This window comes from Leptidea sinapis, chromosome 31 (genome assembly GCF_905404315.1).
Source record: "Leptidea sinapis chromosome 31, ilLepSina1.1, whole genome shotgun sequence".
NCBI lineage: Eukaryota > Metazoa > Arthropoda > Insecta > Lepidoptera > Pieridae > Leptidea > Leptidea sinapis.
The window spans coordinates 1,830,818-1,847,772 of NC_066295.1; the positions used below are offsets into that span (position 1 = coordinate 1,830,818).

The 16,955-nt window shown below is 38.3% G+C and overlaps 1 protein-coding gene across 1 annotated transcript; it reads left to right on the plus strand.

Annotated features, from left to right (window-relative positions):
* Window positions 1-657: 657 nt before the first annotated feature.
* On the plus strand, window positions 658-11,996 carry LOC126974214 (NAD-dependent protein deacylase Sirt4). Its single transcript, XM_050821669.1, has 4 exons — window positions 658-978; window positions 1,052-1,242; window positions 9,964-10,191; window positions 11,048-11,996. Exons 1-4 carry the CDS (start codon window positions 804-806, stop codon window positions 11,375-11,377), a joined length of 924 nt encoding a protein of 307 aa, XP_050677626.1. The 5' UTR covers window positions 658-803; the 3' UTR covers window positions 11,378-11,996.
* Window positions 11,997-16,955: the final 4,959 nt, after the last annotated feature.

The following is a 16,955-nucleotide window of genomic DNA, read 5'->3' on the forward strand; positions in this document are numbered from 1 at the left end:
GTTGAATGAATGGTGAAAGACGAAATTGGTGAACGGCTGTTCACAAATCTTCCTAACTTCGCGCTCACAGCTCTGTCAGTTCTTATTTCAAATGCAGATTATGAGAGGAAATTTTCAAAAATAAATAATATAAAAACTGGCAAGCGAAATCGTCTAATTACACCAACAGTCAATGGAGTTCATTTGGCGGACTAGGCTGTAAGAAAAAATGAGGGGCTGTTCCAAAAATTTCAAAGCTTCTCCAAACATGTTGGCAAAGATGACTGTCAAACAGTTTTACAACATTCCAAAAGCAGAGGTCGAAGAGTCGGGAGATAATGCTGAGGATGTGTTTTCCATCGAATAAGGAATAAGAATAAAATTCCTTTTAAACACTTACATTTTTAATGACCACTGACATATTCCCTTTAATTTATAAAATCTCTTTTCCTGGTATGAATAAACATATAAAAAAATGAAGCTTATGGAGAAAGAACAATCGATAATGTTAGGTACATTATCGATTGTTCATGTTAATATATAATGTTTAAACAAGAAGTTCCGCTTTTTTTGTTGAAAATCCGCATTTTTAAAGTACCGCTACCGCATTTTCAACTTTCGTATCTGGCAACACTGCGTGCGAGCCAAAATCTGCAAAACGAATGGAAATTAAAAAAAACGTCATTTGATCTTTTTCGGAAATGTAAATAGACTGGAATTTTAAAATAGATTTATATTTTATTTATACTAATTTAATATTATTTTTGTGCCTGCCGATAAAATTAATAATATTAAATAAGTCATAAGTATCTTATATCATCGTTATGAAAATGTTGATCAACCTCAGAAACATTATTCAACCCCGCTTTACTAGACATATTGTTTGTGTTCCTGCATATAAACCACCAAAAGAAGAAGACTATGAGAAGCTCCTCAAATTTTTGCATAATCATGATCACATTTTGGTCCTAACTGGTGCTGGAATTTCAACCGAGTCTGGTAAGTCTTTGGTAATGTTACCTGTGACAAACATTGCTTGTAAGAATCTTAGTTGTTAACTCATTTTTAAAAGGCATTCCTGACTACAGATCGGAAACAGTTGGATTGTATGCAAGATCTAATCACAAGCCTGTACAGTATCAGGAATTTGTCAAGTATCCAAAGGTACGGCAAAGGTACTGGGCTCGAAATTTTATTGGATGGCCTAGATTCAGCTCAATACAACCAAGTACAACACATTTGGTTATAAAGGATCTTGAAAAGGTAATCTATTTTAATAAATAAAGTCCTATTTTAATGAATAAGTTACATTTAATAAACTACTCTTAGTTACATAGTTGTAATACATAGCATGCTGTGCATGTGGACATGGGTAACTTAGCTATATTGTTTGTGTCAACTCGAGCACACTGTGCCCACATGCTGTTTTTTCTTGCAACTGTGTTATTGCACTAGTGATGCAACAGAAGTGTCTTAGCGGAACCAGAAATGGAAATAGATGTCAAAAGTAAATTTTAGCAGAAATGGAAACGGATGCAGTATGTGTAAATAATATGAAAAAAAAAAACAAACAAATTTACAAATATATTTTTTAATAAAAATACACCAAATCTAGATTAGAAATCTACTATAGAAAACAATATTGCAACTTTGCAACTGAACATTTTATTTATATTCAAAATTAAGTAGTGGTAAATTATATTTTATGAAAAGTTCTTATTATATAAGCCAAACCAGCTCCGCTAAATAATTGCTCACTGGTGATGCTGCTAGGGGGTTACCGACATATATTGGTGCACTAATGGCAAAAGATTATAGTCTTTGTATGAATTTAATTTCCACCACACAAGAGGATCTTCATATTTTAGAGGTAATCACTATTATTTTTTGAACTCCTGAAAATGTGACTGTATCTCCAAAAGGATATTGTCACTCTTATTAGTTGTGGTCGTGATTTCTTGGTCTATGTTTGTACTTAACATTTGAAATGGTGAAATCATCATTGATGATGACGTCGGCTGGACTCTCGACGACTCGCACGCGCCTCGCGCCGCGCATGCTTAACTCTCAGCCGTCGTAAACATACGATTGTGTCTCCGTTATAAAAGTAGCGGAAACAGAAGCAGAAATGAATGTTAAAAAGCGCGCGGAACTTCCTGACTTGCGGAAACAGAAACAGAGATCCGTTGCATCACTAGTTATCACACTGTTAAAACAAAAAGAGCTAAATGAGTTGCAAGCATAATACACTCATATACTGCACTGCAGCAATAATTTTTTGTAGATTGTGATCAGCGGTGGATTTACACTAAGGGCAGTTGGGGCAAGTACACAGGGTGACAAAATTTTGAAATTGAAAAAAATTTTTTTTAGTCTTATCAAGATTGCTCAATATAATTAATTAATAATTTTTGGTTTAATTGATAATTCAAGAAATTCAATTTATCCATTATTTGTAAATTATAATGTTGGCATGTTTAGTAAAAATTTATAATAAAAACAATCTGGATTCTGAATTGCGTAAAAGATGTGCAGCTTATGAAAAAATTCAGGAAAAGTTCTCAGTTATCACTAAATTTGGCCAAGTGGCCAATCCAAGTGGATAATAGAGAAATTATTAAATGTTTATTCTTCAGATCTCGATGACGAATTTGTGCACTTCATGCTTATTGCACTGAAAAATTATAGAAAAGAATTCGCCTTCTGATCTTTTGAAATTGTTGCATGCAAACGACTTGTATACTAAGTTTGAAAACGTGGAAATCGCCTATCGAATATTTATGACATTAGCTGTAACAAACTGAAGTGCAGAACGATCGTTTTCATGTTTGAAGAGAGTTAAAAACTTTGTACATTCTACAATGACCGCTATTAGACTCAATAGCTTAGCTATTCTATGCATCGAATCCGACGTACTTCAACGTTTAGATTGCGAAGTTTTAATCGACCAATTCGCAATTCAAAAAGTCAGACGTGAAGGCCTGTAAAAAAATTGATGTAATGTGAAAGTGATCCGACCAATATGTGTCGTGCAGCACTTTTGAATTATGAATCATATGTTCCACTTTTTACGAAGATGATTTACCGCCGTTTCCAGTATACTATCTACAGATAGAGATCAGTTACTACCTTCTACTGTCAGTAATTAGCTGTTAATAATCTGAAGCAGTCCCAATATATCCGATAAGTCATTCTTATTGCCTTATATTGGGACGTGTGAATTGCAATTTCCATACAAACTTCTATCGCTGGTAAGCTACACGGGTAATGACAGACAGCGTGTACGTATAAGGTTAGTTACCGTCGATAAGTTTACATTATGTAAATATAGTATATACATAGTTTTGGGACAGAAAAGTCAATGATAGTAACGATTTTTATCTCAAGTAAGAGATAGACTGAATATTGGGAACGACCGTTAATCTAGATGCCCAGCCTGTAGTATTATTATTTTAGTCATGGCAACACCAGCCCCATGTTGGTTAACATACAGGAAGTTAACAACATACAGGACGCGATTTGGTTTACTGTCAAAGTGATCTTGAAGGTAGTCAGCACTTTTGTCTCGGAAGTTTTAAATATTTTCAAACAAGGGTAACATTAACATTGCAAATTTTATATTTTAATTTTAATTGGGGTGGTGGATAGACTATTCCTTTGACAAATCAAACTATGTGTTGTCCTAAAACTTCAAAAGACAAATTAATAAATATTTTTATATTATATATGAGTATTTTTACTCACAAATGCTACCGTGTTTTACTAATGTGTTACGTAACATTCGTGATTGTTATTTAAGAGTAGCATACACTATAAAGTCTAAAGGCTTTATAACTAGTCCACTATATGCTTAACAATTGAATTTTTATTTTTAGCCAACTTTTGAAGTTGGCTAAAAATAAAATAAAAAGGGGGAGGTTCTCAATCTTTCGACTCAGAGAACCAATTTTGATGATTATTTTTTTTGTTTAAAAGCTGGTGCCGCTCATGTAGTCCCATTTCAATTTGGTCCAATTCTGAAATGGCATTCGTGACTTAAATTTGCGTAAAGTATGTGTGCCATCAATGGATGAATAACTCAAGAAGGTGCTCAATTTAGTTTATTTTAGGCACCATCTTTTCCCAGTCTCATTTTGAAATTTTTCATTGCATACACAAGATACAAGTTTATTCTGGGTATACTTAACATCTTATGTCTCTAGGGGACGAGCACAATTGTAGTGCCGCTCAGAATTTTTGGGTTTTTCAAGAATCCTGAGCAGCACTGCATTGTAATGGTTAGGGCGTATCATTTACCATCAGCTGAACGTCCTGCTCGTGTAGTCCCTTATTTTCATTAAAAGAAAAATGTCGCCTGCATAGTGTAGCTAATAGCACGCAGCCTTACGGGCCACCAGCGTTTATGGGTTCTATGGTTTAGTTGGAGTATCACCGTCTACAACAACCTTGATGCTCTAATCAGCTAAAGCTTTGCATAACCTCTCAGGCAACTTGCGTGAATTTATGAGTGAGATATACAGCTGAAGGGGGCAATTTATAAATCTGAAACGAGCCTTAAGCATGGCGCCATCTTGGTTATCCACAGTTGAGTTGGACGCGAAGAGAGCCCAAGAGATCAGCTTAATCTTTGGCGTCATGAGTCGTCGTCGAGTTTTCTTCTCACCTCCTGTGTGAGGGCGGAAGGAGGGTGTCAGGGCGGGGCCCTATACCCTGGCACTTCTTCTCCCAAGACGTTGGGAGAGTCAGTTGGAGTCGTCGCTACTTGCTTGGGGCACAAAGATTTTTTTTTATTTTTATTATTATTATTATTATTATTATTTTTTTTTTTTTTTGATTGATTTTTTTTGTGCCTTAGCTCGTAGCTTAGTCGGTCAGTCTGTCAGTTTTCGAATTTTCCGGGATCTAGTGGAGTTTTCATCCTCCTCTTCATTCACGCAGTCCCTTGAGTACGCCTTCATTTTTCGTCTACCCTCCTCATCTGGGGGTCTTGCATGTAGCGGGGCAATTCCCACCAGATGATGGTGTGACGAGGCGTCTGTTCGCCGGAACATGTCTGTTGTAATCCTTCTTACGAAGGCGTCTAGATTTTCAATTTTCAAATCTTTGGAGATTGTTGCGTTTCGTACGTATCGCGGTGCGCCCACTATGGCACGCAACGCGAGGTTTTCTTGTGCTTGCAGGCGATCCCGGTTCCACGCTGTGAGATACGGGTACCAAGCTGCTGCTGCATAGGTCAGTCTGGACCGTATGTATGTTTTGTATATCATCAATTTGGTTCCTAGTGGCAGCTTGGACCGCAGGATGGGCTGGAGCTTGGCGCGAGCACCCCTCGCCATCCCGATGGTGCTGTCAATATGCTTCTTGAAGCTGAGTCTCCGGTCAATGGTAACTCCCAGGTATTTGACGTCCGGCCTCCATGGGAGTTCCTCCGACATCAGCTTCAAGGGTGAGGGTAGTTTTGTATTTCCGGTGATGATCGCCTGCGTTTTTGTTACGTTCACAACTAATCGCCATTTCTTCAACCATTCTGGTAGCGCTTCTAGTGTTGGTTGGAGTCTTTTCACTGTAAACTCAGGTCTGTAGGAGGATGCGTAGAAAGCTGCATCATCCGCGTATAGTGCTAGCTTAGCCTGCCCAACGACCGGGATATCGTCAGTATACCAGGCATAGCAGTGCGGAGAGAGACAGCTTCCTTGAGGTACTCCGGCTCTCACTGGCCTAACACTCGATTGGCAATCCTCCACACAGACAAGGAATCTTCTGTTTGTGAGAAATGCAGCTAATATTTTGATTATTTGCACTGGCATCTCAGTTTTGATCATCTTGTACAGCAACCCCTCGTGCCATACGCGATCGAAGGCCTTCTCCATATCTAGCAGTACGGCTGCGACATATTCCTTCTTGTTGTGGCTCACGGCCATCTCGTTTACCATTCGTATGATTTGCAAGGTGGTGGAGTGTTCCGAACCTGGAGTGTTAGAACCGTTGTTCTAAACCCGAATTGCTCCTCTCTCGGTTTTGTGTATGGCGTCACGTTTCAGTAAGACTCTCTTGAACAGTTTGGAGAGAGTGCTTAGCAATGTGATGGGTCTGTAACTTTCCGGTTTGCGGGCGTCCTACCCTGGTTTTAGAAGCATCACCACCTTGCCTGTTTTCCAGGCGTCTGGAAAATGGCCGGAGCGGAATATGCCGTTAAAGATGCGAGTGAGCGCGACCACACTCTTCCCTGGCATGTTCCTCAGTGCTTCATTGGTAATTTGGTCCAGACCAGGTGCTTTTCTTGTAGGTAGGCGTTTGATAAGCCTCGACACCTGGCCTGGAGTCACGAACAGCTGGTCTTGGTCGTTTGTGGTCTCTCTTCTTGCTAGATATGCCTCCACAAGTTCCTCCACCTGGTTCTGGTGTGCTGGGGATCCAAGTCTGGATTTGGTGCGAACTGTCGCTCCAGACTGTCGGCCAGGATTTCCGCCCTGTCTGCCGCTGCGAACTTCAGAAGGCCTTCGCGGTCCAAAAGTGGTTGGACTGGTTTGGGGCTGCTGGAGAGCTGTTTGCATAGCTTGTGGACTGAGGGTACTTCGTCATTTATTTTTAAAATGTGACTTTCCCACCCCTCGGCTGCGTACTCGTCCAAAGCTATGCGTACTTGCTCTATGAGATGGTTGAGTCGACGTTTGATTGTAGGACATCTTGTGTTTTGCCACAGTTTCCTTGTCTCTCTCTTATTGTTTATTAGTATCCGTATCTTCGCCGGGAGCTGTTCTTGCTTTTTCCCCTGCTTAGAGGTGCGCGTTGCTGACTTGAGAGAGAGCTGGATGGCGTTCGTGAGTGCCTCGGTTTCATTTTCTACGTCTTTGCTTGTAGTTACAGGCCCTGTTGTGCTTCTTGTATGCAATTCGTTTCGGAACACTTCCCAGTTGATTTTCCGTCTCGCAGACCCTACTGGGAAGGAATTCCAGAGTGAGCAGTACCGGTCTGTGGTCAGAGTCGAGTTCGTGCAGTACGCTCAACTCTGGAATTGCGGTGTCGAGTCCTTTGTGTAGCACCAGGTCGATCACGTCACCGCTTCCGTCAGGCATATAGTGGGTCCACGATGTAGGGCCTGTGACATCATAGCGCTCCTCAACCATCTCGTCAGTTTAGAGTTAAGGTCGCCTGCCACTATCGTTGGAATGTTCCCGTCGAATAATGACCTTAACTCCATCTTATCTAGGCTTGTTCCGGGTGGCCTGTAAATTGTATAAATACGCATTATTTTACCCGCCACATTGATAAGAATTCCCAATGCTTGGAATGTTCCGTATTCTGTGACGGGTATCAACTGGTGTATCACTCTTCGCTGAACTAATACTGCTAGTCCTCGGTACACCTGTCCCGACGGCGATACCTCATCTCTTCTATATATGTGATAGTTAGGTATTTTAAATATATCACTAGGCCGCAGGTGTGTTTCGCTGACTAGCAGTATGTCAGCTCGATAATCCTGTAAGAAGGTATTCACCCGACGCACTTTACCTCTGAGGGTACTTGCGTTCCAATATATTATTTTTAGTTTACCCTCCATTTCCATTTCATTGAATCAGCTGGCTCAAGCCCTTAAGGGTGTTCCTGTCCTCGTCAGTTAGCGACTGGAGCAGCTTCATCATGTTTTTCAAGACATTGACGTTCTGCCCCATCTCCGCCGATTTTGCTGGTACCTCTGCGTTTGGTTTTGACTTTGTCTTTTTGCCCCGCTTCTTCTTATCAACTGAACCGCCGTATGGGTTTGCTGGGGCCATTAGGGAGGTCGGAGCCGTTTCTTCCACCGTCGATAGCACGGTCAGTACAGTCCCCTTTCTCCCCCGAGGTTGACTTGTTTCGGGTACCGTACCGCCGTGCATGTTTTTCATCTCTTTTACAAATACTGGGCAGGCTTTATAGTTTGCCGGGTGCGGTCCGCCACAGTTCTTGCACGTGGCGGCCTCGTCCTTTGGGCGAGGGCATTCGCTGGCCCTGTGAGGCTCTCCACAGCGCACACACGCTGTTGTCGGTGGCAGTTGTGGGAGCTGTGGCGAAACTTTTGGCATCTGTGACATTGCGAAGGGCCCTTCTTGCCTCGCCATGCTTCAATGGTGATCCCCAGCATATTTAGTAATTCAGTCACCCCGTATATCGACTGTATATTGTGTGTCTTTCTAAGTGACACGTAAAATATACTGCCGGGACGTCCTTGTCTGCCTTTAATGTTCTTAATATGCTCAACGTCAAACTGCTTTGCATTTAAGGCTTCGGTAGAAGTCTCCGTTGGCAGCCCTCGGATCGCCACCTTTACATTTCTCTCTTCGGGTGGTGAGTATGAATGCCACTACAGCCCTGTCTCTTTCTCGAGATCCGAGAAATAGGCCTGCAGCATTCTGTACTCAGTCTCATCGTCCGGCAGGAATCGGAATCCGTTTTTATACGGGCGGCCGTTTGGCGGTCGATTCAGTTTTCCCGCCAGTATCTTGAAGTGGCTAGACCAGTTTTCCAGCCTTTCGATCAGTACTGGCGGGTACCGAGGCTTCTTGGGTTGCGTTTCTAAAGCGGGTGGCGTAGGAAGCGCAGCGTTGGGCTGCGATGGGCGGGTTGCGGCTATCGGTGCTTGCCCGGCGCCCTTGGATGGCGCAAGTCTGGCGACATTGAGCGGTGCCGGAGGAGCGGCGCTGGACGGGCAACGTAGGGTTGCGTGGGGCGTGCAGCGGTCGCCTTGGCGAAAGTCACCCTCTGTGGTTTCGGTGTTTCTGTGTACGGTCGAGACGAAACCGGAGACACGTCGGTTTTTGTCTGCTTCCCGCGGGTTGGCTGCGCTGGTGATGTCGAGCGTCGCAGAGTTCGCTTGCGAGACGTTTGGTTGTTGTCGTCGATTATTTGCATCGGCGACGTTTTGGCAGCTACTGGCGGCAGTGTAAGGATAGACTTCTGCGCGAACTCAAGTGCGACCTGGTCATCTACTGAAAGCTCCGTACCTTCTTGTTCGGCCTTCTGGATGCGCAGATATATGGCCATCCACCTCAGCATACCGTCCGACAGCACCTCAGTTAGCATTAACTGAGAGAGCGTGAGGATATCACGCTCATAAAGTGCTGTCGGCGATAATTGGTGCGGTATGGCGTTCTCGGCGCGGATGTCAGCGGCGGGTGTGCTAGGGGGGGGGGGGGGGGCACTTTTTGTGAAGTACCCTCAACATCGTTTTGCGTCTTCATGACTTCCTCATCTTCTGTTGTTAGGCCTTGTGACGGGCCAGGTGGTGGTTCCTCGAGAGGATCCATCGTAGCTTCTTCTTTCGACGTATGCGTGTGACCTTGGGGGCCTATCCATGCGTGATGTTAGGTCCGGCTTCGGCTTGCGCAGACACTCCCCTCCGTTGCCTCAACAACGGGTGCTTCTATGCAGAGATTTTCTCAGAAAACTTGAACACAAAAGCGATTCGCTTTAACTTAACAATAGGTCCGTACACTATGCGAGCATTCGTGACATTCCGCGTCATGAGTCAGCGAGTCATCCTCCCTATGTAGTGGCAGAGAGGTAGACAGCCTTGGTGGGTAAACAAAACCTACGAGTTCGTGAGGAAATGCGACATTATTGTAAATAGCACTCGTACTTACAGCAAGAGGCACAAAGGATAGACATACAACATTCAGCTGGATTTAGGATATTAATTTTTTCATGTTTGCAGCATAGTCCAGTGGTTTATTGTATGTCTCAATTAGAAATTGTGGCTAATTAGTGTATTATAAAATAATATTATAATTAATTATCTCTTTTACTTCCATGCCCAATTCCAATATGTAATCAGTTCAGGTGCTTTAAACAGGTACAACACCCATAAAAATTATATAACATAATATACACTATTACCACCACTCCTTGTCAATATTTAAATGCACTTAGTAAAACAGTCATTATTTTAACATAACATATTGCTTACAAGATACACTAATTATGTTAATACCTGTATTGATTTTACAGAGGGGTAAAGTGAAAGCTGTAGTAACACAAAATGTTGACAGACTGCATCACAAAGCGGGATCACTTAACGTTACTGAGCTGCATGGATGTGGTTACATAGTAAAATGTCTCGAGTGTTCACATGAAGTCGACAGATTTAAGTTGCAAGTTGAATTACTGAAACAAAATCCTGAGATGGAAACGAGTTTTAATATGATAAGACCGGATGGTGATGTTGAACTATCAAAGGTATAATATGCAATCTTACGCACAATTTAAAGTTATAGTTTATTAATTTAAATACATATTTTCCGGATGACATAGAGTCGATAGGCCCACAAGATGGAGCGGCCAGGGGGAGCCTAGGGGAGGCCTTTGTCCAGCAGCTTCCAGCTGAAATGGATATATTTGATCGAATTTTTTTTTTCATTTTGGTAAAGCATATAAATTATTAGTATTGAAAAATCTCAAAGTTTATGTTCTGTAACAAGGCATATCAGAAAGCTTGTAGTTGATACTGCTGAAGGAAAAGCAGATATAAGCTGAATGAATGAGCCTGAATAGCCCAAGGAAGTAAATAACGTTAATATTCCTATCTGTTTTAACCCGAATCAGACCGTAAGACTTGACAAAAGAAGTGCTTTACAATATCTGCCAAGATCGACTCGCAAATCATAACTCCAGATAACGTAAGTTTAAAATGTTATGGAAATTTCAGTAAGAATGTGCTTGAACTAATAAATAATAATGTAGAAATCCAATGGTCCTCGAAAATAAAAAAAGAAAATTTCCTGGATGTTATCAAAGTAATAATAATTAAATTAGGTAATCTAGCCTGGCAAGCCTTTAGCTTTAAATCTTTAATCAGTAATTTAGAATAATATATGTTGGAATTGTAGTATTCTTACACAGTGAGAACTGAAGTGACATATTATGAACTGTAGAACAGGCTCTCCATTTTGAAAATTATACTATAATTTATGTAGACTAAAACAATGCAAAAATTATGCAAAAAATACCATTCAAGCAGCTTTTCCGTTTGGACAGGCTGGTATATTTTTTTTTTTGAAAATGATATAATATTAATGTTTTAATCACTTTCTAGGAGCAAGTTGAAAGATTTAGAGCTCCCATTTGCCCAAACTGTGAAGGGCCATTGAAACCGGATATAGTATTTTTTGGTGACAATGTACCAAAGCAAAGAGTAGAAAAAGTAAGAGAAGAAGTAAAGAAAAGTGACGCTGTTTTTGTTATGGGCTCAAGCTTAACTGTATATTCAAGTTACAGAATTATTTTACAAGCAAAAGAAGAGAATAAAGATGTTGCTGTATTGAATATAGGTCCGACTAGAGCAGATGATATAGCAGATATCAAAGTGTCAACAAAATGTGGTGAAATACTACCTGATCTTTATAATACTTTGGTTTCGTCTTAATAACAATAACAACACCAATCCATTTGGCTTTTAATGTATATTAACATAATGAATCTTCACACCTTCATAAAAGAAGTTAACCTCATTAAGATGATTTTCTTTATTTTATCCATAGACTAATAAAAAAATCAAAACGGAGACTTCACTCAAGTAATAGGAAGCCAAATCGTTCATAGAAAGCCAAGCACTACACAGGCCGACGATAACAGGTTAAAAGAAAACTGTAGAAAATGCTTTATATTCTATATCAATAATTTATGAAAGTTATAATGACAATTATATATTTAACTAGCTCATAATTTATAGGCGCTTCACATATTTCCTTTTGTCTCAGTTGGATTGTTTGACAACTACAGATAATGTTCAATCTTGTTCTTTTTTATTCATAAAGTTAGGCAAAACATTGGAACTATATTTAATATGTAAGAGTGGCAATGCTTTTTAAAGCCATTGTCCTTTGATCCATATTGTATGCTTTAGGTTGACCGTGTAGGTACCTACATGTTGTAAAACTTAGTCCACTATATGTTAGTAAAATAAGATGTTATTATATTATGAATTATTATAAATCATGTAGGTATAAAACTAATGATTTATTATGACATAAGTGTAAAAAGTAGTAAAGATTTCATGTAAATAATATTGTTGACAATAAAAATGATTTATTTCAATATTTTTGTTTTAATTTGAAACAAATAAATTTGATCTTCTGAATTACCTACTAGATACTCCCTGATAAAACAATTGTGTGCTAGTGCTGTCTTCCAAAGTACTAACCTACTTAAAATAATAAGTAATTTCTAAATTCCATCAATATTACAATTAGGTACTTATATTTACTTAACGGTAAACTTACAACATTTCAATTTATATAAGTATTGTAGGTAGTAGGTACATAAGATGAAGGAAAAAGGAAAGGAGCGAATAATGAAATCCCAAGAGAGTGTGGGATTGAATTGACAAGGGTGTGTAAAGATAATTAACAAACATTTGCGAGAGTTATATCATCATATCAAGATTTTTTATTGGCTGCAATTATGGAAAACGACATTTATGCGACATGTCGCTAAAGGCTTATCTTTCTGTTATATCAGCAAAATAATCCCCTTGTCTAAACAAGCGACACAACCCTAATTACAGCCCTATATTTATTTTACTTTCAATTCATTCAATTTCACTTATGTCAAAAATACATAACACTAATACACAATACGTCAGCTGTACAGCTATATATACTGCTATAAGCATTTCGGTCATTTATCGCGTGCGCCTGTCATGAGCATGTCGGTGACGCAAACCCATAAGATTTTCCCCTACCAAAAAGTGCCCAACGCATTATTTTCTATCAAGAATATAACCAAACAATAGAACTACCTATTTAAAACTTCGTGCTCAAATCATTTTTTAAGTTTACTCGCCGCGTCAAAAAAATATCGTCGACCAATATATCAAGCTGACAGACGAATGTCTATCTCGCTCACACACGTTGGCTTGTTTTGATTCCTGTAATTTTATCTCTTTCTTATCTATTGAGAATGTTATAATAATTATTTATGCAACTGTTGCATAATAAGGGGTATTAAAACACGAACGTGGTTTTATCATAGTATCACATGAGTGTTTTAATACCTAATTATCAACAGTTGCATACAAGACTTTATCTACACCCAGAATATGATTCCTCTAAAAGATTCTGAAACAGTTAGCTTACTGCTAACATTAAAACACCAGTCCTAGTAGTAACCTAATATCATTCATTACTGATTACATACAAATAAACTAAGTACTAATAAAACAATTATTTATTTTAGTAGTAATTTACATGTTGTATAGTGCAATAATTAAAATTCACTCGAATATAATGTTCTTTTACAGCGTTTAAAATGAATCGCTCATTTTTTGTAAACAAAACAATAAAATTATCAAAGTAAAATGGCGGGAATTCGAATAACCTAGTTTTTTTAACGGCGCGCGACGTTCTGGTAGTGTGGAAAACGCGTAAACGAAAATGTTCTTTTTTTGAAATTCATACAGATACCACGCATCGAGCAATAAGAATGTGGCTGTCTGTTGAAACTCTTTGCGCATGAAGGATGATCGAAAAAAAAAACAAAGGAGTGTTGTTATGAAATTCAGTAGAACATTACAACACTCCTTTGGATGATGTAATGGTTATTAGAACATTGGGTGTTTTAATGTTGGCAATAAGCTAACTGTTTCAGAATCTTTAATAGAGGATTTAAAGCATGGGTGTAGATAAAATAACATACTACCAGCCTTCAAGTTCCCTGTGCTTCCCCGGGGCGTAAAAAGAATAGGGGAGTCCCAGGCCCAAGGGTGTCGTAAGAGGCGACTAAGGGCTCTTTAGTAGTGGGAGAGTAACGCCGCCGTCTTATGACGTCAGCACAATCAGGCCAGACTCGTACGGGTTAATTACCACACTCGCAAAGAATACCGGCGTGAAGTAGCGGCTCTGTAGTGCTATGTTTCGCATAGGTTAATGTCGAGGACCGGAGGCCTTGTGCGGTGTTTCCAGGACGATACGACATGGGTTCTTTCAAAAAAAGCGTGTACAAGGTGGCTTCAACGCTCGGTGTTGCAACACCAGAGGAATCTTTTCAAGGAGAGAATGTTATCACGGCGGTTATCACTTAACACGAGGTACAGGACAAGTACGGTCGTTTGTCCTCCTTTTAAAAAAAATGTTGAGGCCACAAGAACTCCGCCATCATGTTCCTGTAACGAATGCCGATCACAGTCACTGCAATTACGGCCTTGTTTTCAAAAAAGTAAGCCCCAATAACGCCACCTGACCAAAAACCGCAATGTTGTAGTTGCTGTCTGTGGATGCATTCGTATCTCATGAGTTTTTGTTTATTCGCAAAGCCATTCGGTTGGAAAAGCGGTTCATAAGTGAAGATATTTTGAAAAATCGGCATTCATTTCACTTACCATTACCTACTGAACTAAGTGCCGGCGCGTTTCATGGTCGGATGGTTTGCAAATTAAATTATTATTGTAACGCCGAACACGGTACAAAGTGTGCTTATATTATGATACATTGAGTCGCTAACAAATAGAAGAATATAAATAATAGCCCACAAAAATACAAAAAAAGCTTGCATTTCAAGGGAAAGCAGACAGCTGGATAACATGACAACAAGAAAACTTTCTTGATATTTTAAGTCTGCCTACTAGTCTTTGGAAACAGAAACGTTAAGTGAACAATGTTACTGTTATGATGTGATTATAAGCCAAACAACAGTTGACATTGGGTAATTTTTACGTTGCGTTAATACTCCTAATTCCTAGCAATATCGAAATATTTAAATACAGATCAAAATAATTTGGAAATTCCAAAAGTGCATGCCTTTTTTTCCACAATAAAATTGATTACTTATTTGTAAAAGTGTACACACTAGTACGTAGGTGCAGTCCTTCTCATGTGCCAAAGCTGTTTTATAGAGCTACCCACAAAGAGAATTATCACAGCAGTTTGAGCAATATTTCAACGGCATAGACTTATTGTTGGTGTCGGTTGTGCGTGTCAGACACGTCTTCTATTTCATATTATGTTAAATAAAATGTAAATTTTTATTGTTTGTTTTTAGTTGCCTCATGATTTAATAAAATAAACATTCTATTTTTGAAAACTTCTTTAGGCGCGACTTAGGGATAACTCAGATTTCTTTTTAGCAAAAAAATAAACATAAAATCAATTGAAACACTTTTTTAACTATTATATTATGCTTTAATGGTTTAAAAAAATTGTTTCAAATTGCTCAGTATTTATTTTGAAAATCGACATGTGTATTTCTTTATTTATTAGGTACCACTTTTGTTATAAATAATAAATAAAGATTTTCAGAAATTTTCCGACATTCGTTAATTTTTATTTGGTTTCTACGTCCATCATTAAGACAGGCAGGGTTCGAGCTCTCACAGCCGTAATCGTTAATATTCGATAACAACGTTATATTGATATGTGCTAATAATCTAACACTCAATTTCTTATTCTCAATTATTTTATTTAATGAGTGAAAATGGTATTAAGGAATTTATACAGAATATAAAATGAAAATAATGATCAGTTAAATTAAATGGCGGCACCACAGGAACATTTTACAGTGAAAGAGAAAAATCAAGAACCTTAACTTGACCTGTAAAAAATGTACCTAAGTGTTTATTTTATAATGAATTATAGATATCAATATAACATTTAGTATACCATTCTTTGTAAAATATATAAAACTCACAAGTTAAAGGAAATTTATATTCTTTATTTATAATTATTATCTAGGTAGAGAAAATGCCAACGTTGCCCAAAATATAAAGTTACTTAAATCGTAAACCTTTGCAAGAAAAAAAAGCAAACAAATCAAAAAATGCTTTTCAGCAATACGTGAGTGTTTAGTTGGTAACACGGCTTTAATTAATGTATAAGTATTTATTGACGATTACAAGAAAACACAACAAACATCACAAGAACTGAACAATATAGGAAGATATAAAAAAAAAATATAGATGCGTCCTAACACATGTTTCACAGATAAAAGTATATGAATAATACAATATATTTATCTATACTAATATTATAAAGCTGCAGTGTTTGTTTGTTTGTTTGAACGCGCTAATCTCTGGTACTACTGGTCCGATTTGAATGATTCTTTCAGTGTTGGGTAGTCCATTTATCGAGTAAGGCTATGTTTTTTTTCAAAATTAGGGATCCGTATTAAAATTGCTATTTTTGCGTGCGCTATTGACAATAGAACAAAATGATGTACAGGCTATAATATAGGCAATATTTTATTACTTATAAAACTATCGCGTGAATTATACTTTATATGGCAAAACAACGTTTGCCGGGTCACTAGTGTTATTATAAATTTTCAATTCATACGCGCGAAAAGATTACACGCACACATTTTTTTTAAACATATGTAATACTTGTTTAAATATGTAGTTTGAGCAAACATACGAATCAAGAATGTGTCATTATGACTAAACATAAAATTAACATTTCATAGTAGATGTTGTCAAAAAAGTTTTAGAGCCCATGACTTATTTATTTTATCTACACCCATGCTTTAAATCCTCTATTAAAGATTGTTGTAATGTTGTACTGAATTTCATAACAACACTCCTTGGTTTTTTTTTCGATCCCTTCATGCACAAAGAGTTTCAACAAACAGCCACATTCTTATTGCTCGATGCGTGGTATCTGTATGAATTTCAAAAAAAGAACATTTTCGTTTACGCGCGTTCCACACTACCAGAACATGGCGCGCCGTAAAAAAAAGTAGGTTATTCGAAACCCTGCCATTTTTCTTGAAAAAATGAGCGATTCAAGTATTGATAGCACACCGCCGGATATTTTAAACACTGCAAAATAACATAATATTCAAGTGAATTTTAATAATTGCACTATACAAAATGTAAATTACTACTAAAACTAATAATTCTTTTATTAATACTTAGTTTATTTGTTATCAGTAATTAATGATATTAGGTTACTACTAGGACTGGAGTTTTAATGTTAGCAGTAAGCTAACTGTTTCAGAATTTTTTAGAGGATTCA

Bases quoted from the DNA above. Each gene is read 5' to 3' on its own strand.
- LOC126974214 (XM_050821669.1), top strand. From the start codon at position 804: ATGAAAATGTTGATCAACCTCAGAAACATTATTCAACCCCGCTTTACT. The intron at 979-1,051 runs GTAAGTCTTTGG...CATTTTTAAAAG, and splicing joins TGGAATTTCAACCGAGTCTG to GCATTCCTGACTACAGATCG. The intron at 10,192-11,047 runs GTATAATATGCA...ATCACTTTCTAG, and splicing joins GTGATGTTGAACTATCAAAG to GAGCAAGTTGAAAGATTTAG.